At 34.1% G+C, this 11,935-nt stretch overlaps 1 protein-coding gene across 1 annotated transcript in view; it reads left to right on the top strand.

Annotated features, from left to right (window-relative positions):
• The window catches only part of CCT1 (chaperonin containing TCP1 subunit 1), a 65,703-nt gene extending 54,342 nt beyond the window's left edge, over positions 1-11,361 (top strand). The window contains exons 9-11 of the mRNA XM_035358199.2: positions 2,126-2,318; positions 3,921-4,084; positions 10,964-11,361. Coding sequence (XP_035214090.1) covers positions 2,126-2,318; positions 3,921-4,084; positions 10,964-11,144 — 538 coding nt within the window. The 3' untranslated portion in view covers positions 11,145-11,361. The remainder of the gene's footprint in view (positions 1-2,125; positions 2,319-3,920; positions 4,085-10,963) is intronic.
• Positions 11,362-11,935: the final 574 nt, after the last annotated feature.

An 11,935-nucleotide genomic window follows, 5' to 3' on the forward strand; every position in this document is an offset into this window, starting at 1 on the left:
TGGGATTCGATTTGTTGTTGAACAGAACAAACTCTTCCTTCTATTTCTTCTTTGACAGAATCAACTCTGTAACCTATTTGTTGTTCCACTGCCGAAACTCTGTCTTCTATTTGCTCTTTCACAGAAAAGACTTTTTCTTCAATTTGTCCAACTTTAATTTCAACCGCGTCTATTCTGCCTCCTATAACCTCAAATTTATTTTCTATTATGCAGGTAATTTCTCTTTTCATCTCTTCTTGTCTTGCTTCAATCTTTTCCTGTCCTGCTTCAATCTTTTCCTGATTAGATTTCATATCTTCTTTCAACGAGGCAGAGGCTGAGATCAACTGCCTTAATTGCTCTTCCATCACTCTTGTTATTGGCATTCAAATCCCACTTCTGACACCAAAAATTGTTGCGTGCGTACGGGTTCGTTATGAAATGAATGCACAAGTCCGATGAAAAATGAACAAAAATTTATTATTATCACAACAAAAATGCTTAAATTTTCTCAAATTATCATGCAGTATTACAATATCTCACAGTAGTTATCTTTTAACTACTCAAATATCCAATAGAACGTAATTCAAAACAGCTAAAGAACGCTAATCCGCGAATTCGCTACAATCAACAAGAGCAGTTTTCTAAACAACAACAAACTAAGCAACTACTACAAACTGAGATGTTTTCCTCCTTTTATAAGATTTTAAAATCACGCGCTAGAATTTTCCAGTACTTTCTCGAAATCAAAAAGAGATATTTATTTATTTAACGCACGCGCTCTTGTATTTTTAATTTTCCGGCTTAGCTTTCTTTTAATATTCGTCACGCGCTGCACTGCGCGAGAAATAAAACCATTTAATTTATAATTGAACTAACATTAGCTTTTTAAATACCAAATTCGTAACAATATATAGAGGTGCACATTTATCTGTTTGCCTTGGGTAAAAAAAAATATTTAACCATGGCTCTGGTTGGCAGTAGTATTGTTGCGTTTTTCTTTTTCTGACACCAGTTGTTATGTAATTTTCTTACTTCACGTTCGTATGGAGTTCGTGTGAATTTGGAGTGAATAATGATGATACTACTTGATGAAGTATCGAAACTCACTTTATTGGTTAGTATTGTCAGGACAGCTCCAAAACACAATTTTACAGCCTTCACACTGTCGGGCAATAATGGTGGAGACAGTTTCACTGCAAAGCGCCAGAGTACAACTCCCGACTCTGCTCGGTCGTTTTTGGAACTCCATGTACTCTTGAGACTCTCCACACTACAAGTCGCGATGCACTCAATGACACACAGAGCATGGCTCCCGACCCTTCGGCTCAGTCATTGCTGGAGCTCAACACGCTCTCTCGACGATGCACTAACCGCAATACACTAAGAGATTCCTTCAGGGAACTCAACAACCCACTCGGCACTCGTTGCCTGGCTGTCAACTTGATCGACTCCGCACGGACTGACTAACTATCTTGCTCTTTAGACGAGGCACACTCTCGATACAAACTGACTATCAGCTCTCCTAACGAGGCGCACACACTCTAACTGACTGCGGAGCAGCAGGGTTTATATAGCTTTTGGCTTGTGTTCGAGAACATTCTTGCTAAACCGGTAAAAATTTGTTCCAGAAGGTTCTCCATTCGTCCATGGTATGTCGCCAAATGTGGCAACCTTAAAACTGCTTTGCGGGGAAACCATCTCACCGTGCCTTTACATTTCATAACAGTATTATACCATAAGCATGTATTAAAGGATTTGGTGTAAATATGGACATAGGAAATTAGAGTTAGGCCAAGTATTTTAGCAAGTTTGTATGAATTTTTAATATACGTTGATTTAAAAAAAAAAAAAATGAATGAGGAGAGCTTAGACGAACAAGTTGACTGCATAAGATAAAAGATTACTGTCCATAAAAATGTATAATATCGAATATATGATGAAATATTTTTGCAAGGGATTTGGAGTTTATACCCAAATATTCTTTTCTACTAGACTTATATAACATATTCTTTCTGAAATCGCAATTAATTTTCTGAAGTATAATGTCTATCGCAAAAATATGTTTATGAATCTGGATTTCATCATGTTGAGAATATTTTTCTAAATTCATATCAATAATTTATTGATAAATATTTTTAAATAGGCCTAAAGCTCGTTCTGCAAGTTCTATCATTTTGCGTGGAGCCAATGACTATTATGTTGATGAAATGGAAAGGTCAGTGCATGATTCATTATGTGTTGTGAAAAGAGTTTTGGAATCAAAAACGGTTGTTCCTGGGGGAGGTGCTGTTGAAGCTGCTTTATCTATTTATTTGGAAAACTTTGCAACTTCATTGGTTAGTATTTTTCATATTAATTTTAACTCCCTTTCTTATGAGTTTCTAATAAGTTTTAATAAAGCTAATTAAAATTCAAGAATTTTTAATGTTATAAACTAAGAAGAATTTTAGTAAGTTGAGATTTTGATTGTTAATTTTTTTTTTTTTTTTTAATCTGCTGCTATTTAAATTAAATGTAATACTGTTATAAATAAGCTCTAAAAATTTGCCCTTATCACTTGAATTAATCACTTGATTAAATGCTAGTGAAGTGCTAAATGAATTCACATGGCATGCAAATTCTTAACAATGTGTATTTTTGCCTTTAAATATCAGATTAGTATGAATTAGTTGTCTGACTACTTTATTTAATAATGTAAAATGAAGCACCGAGGGGGGGGACAATTGCTTCCGTTCCAGAGAAGCATACTTACTGAGAGACCACCACACCACGAAGGCATGCAGAAAGAAGGGACGTTTTCGTGTGCGATGTTCGAAAGGAAGGGCACTGAAGGAAAGAGAGAACACCGGCAGCACAGCTTTTCTCATTTGGCCTGCCCTCGCTTTCACAGGTCCTGTCCGCGGTTCGATTCCCGGCAAAGGCCTTCCGGTGGCTGCAGCAAGGGAGGGCCTTGAATTAAATCATGAAGGGGGGCCTGGATTCGAATCCCGGAGAAGGCCCTATCCATACTGTCTTTTTCTTTCTTGTCTTCGCTGGGAATCGAACCACCGACCTCTGGAATAGCCCGTTCGCGGGATTCGATTCCCGGCGAGCTCGATGGGATTGAGATCCGGAGATCGTGCGCCTTCCTCTCCATGCTCGACAATCGCAGCCCGCCGTTGGAAAAGGGAGAAAAAGAGGCGGGCTTAGGCCTTCCTCCCCATGCTCTTATAGGGCCCATGAGGTCTCCGCCACTCATTGAAGAGGGCAGGCACTGTGCAGTAACATCATTTAATTTCACTTAATTAACTTCAGCTAACATTATTTAACTTCATTTAACAACGTTAAGTGAAGTAGTCAGTAACTGCTTCATTTAATATTCTTTATTATGGTGTTCCATAAAATAAAATTTAGTTCATACTAATTAAATTGCTGCACAAGAATTTTGCAAAAATGCATTTTATAAAACTGCAATTTATTTTTGACTCGTTGGCATATTTATCCTGCCTTCTTATAACTTTCTATATAAATCATATCATTAATATTCTTGAATTTCAGACTGTAATGAGTGTGCATTGTTATGAACCTTCAATATAAAGACTGTTTAACAAAATATTGTATTGGCCCAAAATGTTTATGTCCTTTTCAATGGCATTTTCATTTGCAAATTTTAAAATTAAAAAAAAAAAAAAAAAAATAAGTGGTTTAAGGCATTATAATTGACAAAAAAGGCTTCATTATAAATGAAGACTTTTTTTTTATTTACATGTACAAAATGATTGAAAAATAACATTTTACTTTTTGGTTGAATTATTTTATATTAAAAATTTATAACTGGCTATTGAATACTTTATTATAATTTTATTTTAAGGAATTATTATTTTGTTATAATAATCTATTTTCAGTGCTAAATTTAGATTATTTTATTTTTTAACTTTGTTTTGAAATTTTTGTATTAGAGTTCTAGAGAACAGCTGGCTATTGCTGAGTATGCTAAAAGTCTTCTTGTGATTCCGAAAACTCTTGCTGTGAATGCTGCTAAGGATGCCAGTGATCTAGTTGCAAAGTTGCGTGCATATCATAACAGCTCCCAGACAAAGCCTGAACATGCTGATTTAAAATGGTAATGAAAGCTAAAGGTTTTGTTGCATTTTAATTTAACTCTAGAATTACGGAAGGGATCATTTTGACACGTAGCGAACTTTTATCTCTGACAGCTCTTCTTCTTCTTCTTCTTCTTCTTTTTTTTTTTTTTTTTTTTTTTTTTTTCCCAAATATCTTAGTCTTTTTTCGACTTTTCCTAAATCATTGTGATTTACGAAATAGTAAAGATTTCAAGAAAATCATATTTTTATTTTAGCCCTAACAAATGATTATACCTAGAAATACTGCAGGTATCATTTTGACCCCTTTGAGAGAAAAGAAATGTGAATACATTCCATTGTATTATCTGAAACTGTTACTTCTGTAAACTATTTTTATTTGCACCTGCTAAACAAAATACAAACAAAGGAAAAGAATGTGGTGGGTCTGAGTAGTTTCAAATCTGCCGGTCACATGATTTGCAATATGTGTAGTACTTTTCTTTGTTGAAAGAAAATAGAGAAAAGAGATTACGAGCTGAACATTTGTAGTTTTTTCATAAATATTTTGTTTATTATGCATAAAATTTTTATTTTATTTTAGTATTTTTTATATTTATTTAATTTAATATTTTAGTGCAAAATTTTATTCTATTTAGATTAATTTATTATAGTGATGTACTAATGGCACGTAGAAAAGGACTAACGCATGAAGAAATTGGGAAACCGATGCAAGAACTATCTGATGCGATTCCGGTTCTGAAATTGAAAATAATTCTACAGATAAAGATGAAGATAAAACATCTTGTGATTCTGAATTTATTATAGAGAGTAATCCGGCAATATCATCCTCTAGCTCAAGTGAAAATACTAATGGATTTGTTTCTACGAGTTCAAATTCTGCCATACCTCAGAATGCCAAAGCGGGAACTAGTAGACGCTCAAAAGGGAATATGAAATTCAATGTAATTCAGACTAACACTTTAAAGAAATTGCTTAGTGATGGAACTGTATGGAAAGTAGAAAGAACTTCAAATACTTGTGGTCGGCAACCCTTGCAAAATATCTTACGAGAAAATCCAGGACCGACATCCAATGCTAAACGTCACATTTGTTCTGGTAGTGCATGGAAGTTAATAATAACTGGAAAAAGTTTACGTGTCATAAAGGAGTGTACCGATGCTGAAGCCAAGCGTAAACTTCATAATGACTCTTTCACTATTTTATTAGCAGAACTGGAAGCAATTATAGCGTTGCTGTACAAAGAGGGGCATTAGCCGCCAACGGCTTACCAATTCTTAGTTTGTGGTCCAAGACTTGGGGAACAAAGTTTTTTCATGAAACTATGAGAAGAGATAGGCTTCTGTAAATAATGAAATTTCTTCGTTTTGATAATAAACTAACAAGGTCTTCACATTTTCATTGTGATAAATTTGCACTAATATCCGAAGTATAGAATACTTTTATAGAAAACTGTAAGCTTTGCTACAAACCAAATGAAAACATTACAATTGATGAATAGTTATTCCCTACAAAAACAAGATGCCGTTTTTTGCAGTATATGCCTAACAAGCTTGATAAATTTGGAATAAAATTTTGGCTAGCAGTAGACGTTAGGACAAAATACTTGTTAAACGGATTTCCATATTTAGGAAAAGATGAAATGAGACCAAGTGATCAAGGTTTAGGAGAGAACGTAGTAAATCGTTTAGTTGATCCTTACAAAAATACTGGCCGAAATATAACTACAGTTTCCTTACATCAGTAAAACTTGCAAAATTCCTAAAATCAAAAGGATGTTGGAACATCTACATGTTGGAACAGTACATCACGCAAAAAGAGAAATTCCCTCTAGTTTCAAACATGTAAGAAACGAACTTTTTTCTTCAGTTGTGATGAAACACGACTATATAACACTTACATCATATCAAGGGAAAAGGAACAAAAACATAATTTTGTTAAGTACACTCCATTCATCTGTTGAATTTGAATCTAATGAAAAGAAGGTTCCTGATGTAATACAGTTTCACAATTCTACAAAATTCAGGGTAGATGTTTTGGATCAAATGGCAAGAAAGTACTCCGTGAAAGCACCATCAAATCAGAAAGATAAGTGTGTGTGTTAATGGCTGCGCTGACTAATATATTATCTGTAAATAAAACATTTCTATGTACTTACTCTTTATAGCAAAAAGCTTTTTTTAAAATAATTTAATATTTGGATTAAAGACCACTTTTTGGAAAAAATTGCATAAATATTTATACATTTTATTTTCTGTGTTTCTGAAATGTAAGCTATAGAAAATGGGGGAAGGGGAAACATTTTCCGATGAAAATATTTAAATGCTTGTTCATTATTTGACTACATACCTGCAAAGTATCAATATTTTTTTAAATAAACTGTAGTTGTCATATTTTGTGTTATTTTAATTTCTTTTTCAGAAATATATTATATCATATAGAGAAATATGCAGATATCTTATCAAGGGGTCAAAATGACACCCACCGTAATTCTAGGTATATGAAGACATCCGTAATTCTAGTGTTACAATTTCCATTTTTGCTTTAAAGACATCTTATTTAGAATTCAAACTTAAATGCAATATTGTAGTCCATATATCCTGCTTTTGAAGATATTATTATAATAAGATTTTGTAGTTTGTAGAAAGAAATTCATATTTATTACAGATAGCAGTTAGCTTTTTATATACCTACATATGTATGATAAGAAGTATTTAAAGCGAATTTATTATTTTAATTGGGAAAAGCAACCTTACAATCTTCATTTTAATTGGAATATGTACCGTTTCTGTCCTAAAAATATTGACTGCCTTTGATATGTCAATTCTAAACTTCATCATTTCATATTAATTCGTATCATTCAGTCTTGCATAACTCTGCATTGGGTACCTTTTAGCCAATCAGAAAATAAGATTTCAATTGAAATCAAAACTTTTTTAAGAAACAAAATCATTTGAACTCTTTCAGGCTTCCTTTGAATGGACTTTCCCCCTTGCTTGCCTCAGCTAACACAATGTGGTTCATTTCTTTCTTCCATCCATAGTATATCTTAAGACATAATATTAGTAAGCTTCCAAAAATATGAAGATTGTGACCGTAATGATGTGGGAATTGGAGTAGTCGTCTCAAGAATTATTTTATCTATATATAAAATGTGTTGAATCTAAGCTTTGCAAGTTTTGTCCTTTTACTGTACATTATGCATTCAGCATGCCAGCACCATTTACAATTATCAGTCAGGATTAAAATTATTTGTATCATCTCTCCAATTCCTAAATTGGGAAATTTATATTTAATTGTAGCACATTATACATATGGTTTATTTTTTAATATATATTCTCTTCTCTGTTGAAAATATCACATAAAGTTCATTATGAAAAGCTAAAATATTTGAGAATTTCAGTGCTGAGAGATAAAGGAAAATTACTTAAGATCGTATTACAGATTTAAAACATTTTGGAAGCTTAAAATAAAGAGGGGGAAGGGGAAAATATAAAACAAGTTTTTTTAAATACATGCATTTAAATTGAATTGTCAAATATTTAATTATAAAAAAAATTCTAATTCTTAGATCTTATTTGTATAGAGGGTAAAATTCACTAAAGGTTGGTTTAAATTAATTCGAAAGTTTTTTTTTATTTAACAAATTTAGATTGTCCCCTTCTTCCATACATTAATTTGAGCTTAAAAATTTGCTGTAAATTTCTTTCTGTTTGCGTAATGTAACCACCACCTACTTTCAACGTCAATGTGAACTAATCAATCACAGAAGGCAGGTCATTGCAGTGGAGCGCATATAAAGGGTGGCCGAGACACGCAGAAAACATTGCAGTCATTGCCATAATGCAGAGAAATGGAGTGATTTATGTGACGTCCAAAATGCCACAATCATTGACTTTCGAGCCAAGGGTAGAACCAATTCCAAAACGGCTAATTCTATGAACTGTTTGTGTGCTGGCATGGTAAAAGTATACCATGCATGGCAAAATGGTACTACCCAAAATGAGTGACGTGGCAAATGTGGTGCACCATGGGCCATAGATGACACAGGTGAACGACGGCTGCGAATATACATTCGAGTGAACAGGCGTGCTACCGTTGAGCAACTGACCACCCAGATGAAACTAGGGGCTACCAACAGTTTCTTCTCAATGACGGTTCGGCGAACATTCCTCCGTATTGGTCTCGCAACAGATGCCTGGTTAACACACCTATGCTGACTGCAGTTCTTCGGTAAAGAAGGCTGGAATTTGCAAGCCAGCACAGCAACTGAATGTTTACTGAGTGATGACAGGGGCCTTTTCCTGATGAATGAGGTTTTATGCTCAACGGGACAGATGGATGTTGACGTATATGGCAAAAATGTTGGAAACCAAACACCTTGCCATAATTGCCGGGAGGGGTCCAAGCAGGAGAAGTGAGCATTATGGTCTGGGAATGTTTTCGTGGCACTCTGGGTGAACTCATAATTGAAGAGGGCAAGATGAATCAATGGAAATGTGCACCTTCCTTGTGGACCATGTCCACCCATACATGCAAATTGTTTTTCCTCAGAATGATGGCATCTGTCAGCAGTACAGAGTGCCATATAGCTTGCAATGTACCTGCATGATTTGAAGAGCACCAGGATGAGTTTACTCCCCTGGCCAGCAAGATCGCCAGACTTGAACCCATTTGAGACTCTGCAGTAAAACCTCGATCAGGTTGTTTGCACCATAGATCCTTAACGGCTTAACCTAGCGCAGCTGGCCTGTACACTTGAGTGGGTATGGCTCAACTTCCCAATGAATACCTTCAGGAGCCTGACTCTCTTCCTGCACATCTTGCAGAGGTCCGCTCTGCGAAAGGTGGTTATTCTGGCTTTTGACAGATGGGTCATATTAAATGTGACTGGACTGTGTAGTAAAAATCATTTTTTATTGGCAGGTCATATTATTTTTGCCAATATATGCTATTCAAAGTTCATGTTTTAAATTTTCTCTTTCCTTAAAAAATCACTTATATCAAAATATTGTGTAGAGAAATGATAATAGTCAAAATAAGGTAGTACTTTTGTACAGTGACCACATGAAGAGCTGGTGGCATGTCAAAGTATGAGAATTGATTGTTTTGATGGCACTCATTAGGTTCACTGAATTCCAATTGAACAATTCTTCATACTCTGTTTTTGTCCACTTTCTTCTATCTCTATGGTTTTTTGTCTTTTTTTCTTCTATCTCTATGGTAGACAAATTTTCTTAGCTGCAAAGCTTAATTCATTTTGACATAACTTTAAGAATACAGTGTAGATTTTGAATAACTTTGAGCAGTGTACTGTAACCTCATCCTTCTTTGGAATGAAGTCAAAACTGTTGTTTGTAGTCAAAATATGAAGTAGCATACGGTTGTTTCATGGTTGGGGCTGTGTGTATTTAAAATCATTTTAGAAATTTATGTAGTCTGTGTACTCTAGAAATGAAGCTTTTTCAGAGATTAGATAAGATTTAGTAAGACACATTAGGTGTGTTTGCTTATTAAGGTGGCTGCTCAATATAATGGGTTGGAGGGAAAGTTCTGTCGTATTTTAAAGAAAATATTTGAATTCATTTATAAAAATATGTGTTTAATATTAATCAATTATATATTCTCCGTTATTTGTTACAACCTGTTGCCATCTTCCAGGTAACCTGTAAATTCCTGTTTTGTAGAAGCTCTCATCCATGGAGTTAAAATAGTCAGCAACTGCCTTAGAAACACTTTCAAAAGACTTGAAATTTTCCCGTTAGATAATTTTGCAGAGATCTGAACAGGTAATAATCAGAGGGTGCAATGTCAGGTGAATACAGGGGATGACTAAGGATTTCCCATCCTAACGCATTCAGTTTTTGTAGTGTCACCACTGCAGTATGCGGGCGAGCATTATCGTGATGGAACACTATTCCTTTTCTGGACGCTAATGCTGGCCTTTTTTCTTTGATTGCTGCATTCAATTTATCCAGCTGATTGCAGTACAGATCCGCGTTGATGTTTTTTCCCTGTTTCAGCAAGTCGTAATACACTGGACCTTTCCTGTTCCACCACAAACAAAGCAGTACTTTTCGTTGATGGATACTTGGTTTTGGAACTGTTGCTGATGATGTTCCTGGTTTGCAGTAAGATTTTTTTTTTTTAATATTCTCGTAAAGAATCCACTTTTCATCTCCAGTAACCAGCCTGTCCAAAAAAGGCTCCACATTGTGTCTAATCAGATGTGATGAACATATTCTTACACGATCAGACAAATTCTTTTCCGTTAATTCATGTGGAACCCAAACACTTTGCTTTAACACAAACCCAAGAGATTTAATGTGATCTCCAACAATTGTATGATGAATGCCAAACTCTTCTGCAATTTCTCGACTTGTTAAATGTGGATTATTTTCCAACATGGATCGCAAAACATCATTATCGATCTTGGATGGTTGTCCAGATCGAACACTTTCTTTGAGGCTCAGGTCCCCAGAACGAAATTTGCTAAACCATCTTTGACAAGTACGAACATTTACAATATCTTTTCCAAATACCGCACATAAATTTTTACATGCAACAGATGCGTTGCTTCCTTTTTGGAATTCATATAAAATGCAGTGTCGTAAATGCACTTTATCTACTGACATGTTTTTCCCTTTAAATATTACAAGTAAATGATGAACGGTAAAAAAGGGCACCTTTTATATTATACAGCAGCTAAAAAAACAAAAAAAAAATCGGATTGACTCACTAGCCAGATGTTTTTTTTATTTACAAGAAAAATCACCTGCCTATTTCATATATGTATCATAATTTTATGGCTTTTTCCCCTCAGAACATTCTGAACTTTAAAAAATTAATAATGCATCATTAATTTATTGCATATTTTAGATGTATTTATTCTTTTAAAGGGTTGGACTTGATTTATATGAAGGAACAGTGCGGAACAACAAAAAGGTTGGTGTTCTTGAACCTGCAGTTTCCAAAATCAAGTCTCTTAAATTTGCAACTGAAGCAGCAATCACAATTCTTCGTATTGATGACATGATAAAACTAGCACCGGAGCAAAAGAATCAAGGACATGATGACTAATAGTCCATTCAATGCATAGTACTCCTAATTTATGCTGCAAAACAACTAGCTTCTCTAACATCAGCAGGGTCTGTGTTTGCTTTAAAAGAAAAGATTAATGAACTTCATTCTTTAACAGCTCTGGGAGCAATTTCCATAAAGTGTACTTATGTATTGCCATCTCTTGTAATAAATGTTATGCAAGTTTTCACTGAATAAATATTCAATTATATTTAAATCATTTATTTATTTATCAGTCATAATATAAGAAACAAGATTTCTAAGTGACTAATGAGTAAAATTTTCACCAAACCAATCATCTTTACTCAAAGAAAATTCTGTTTTGTTTCCAGTTCATGTTTTAAAATTGCTCTGCATTATTAAGTGAATCATTACAAATTTTTTTTTTTTTTTTTTTCAAACTCATTTGTAGTCTCTTTCGTATTTAATTTAATGCTCGATGTAACATGTCGTCTGACTGTAACCAAATCTTAATTTTTATAGCAAAAATAGTCTTAATATTTAATAATATAATATATTGTATAGGATTTGGATTTATTAGATTATAGTGGAGCACACCACTAGGCTGTTTACTCGTGAAATACCTTCATGGCAAACTTTCTGGGAAAAATTGGCTGATATTCAAGTTATATTTGGGAAAACCATGAAAAGTCTAAACCAGCCAGCCATTTCACTGAAATTTTAAAATTATTTATATTATTTATTTTTTCTTGTAATTTATTTGTGTAATAATATATGAAGAATAATCAAGTTATAGGACACTTTGCTTATAACACAGATTCTCTTACACT

The sequence above is a fragment of the Stegodyphus dumicola genome, chromosome 4 (assembly GCF_044657685.1).
Source record: "Stegodyphus dumicola isolate Sdum_Otavi_A_Nest chromosome 4, ASM4465768v1".
NCBI classification, from domain to species: Eukaryota; Metazoa; Arthropoda; class Arachnida; order Araneae; family Eresidae; genus Stegodyphus; species Stegodyphus dumicola.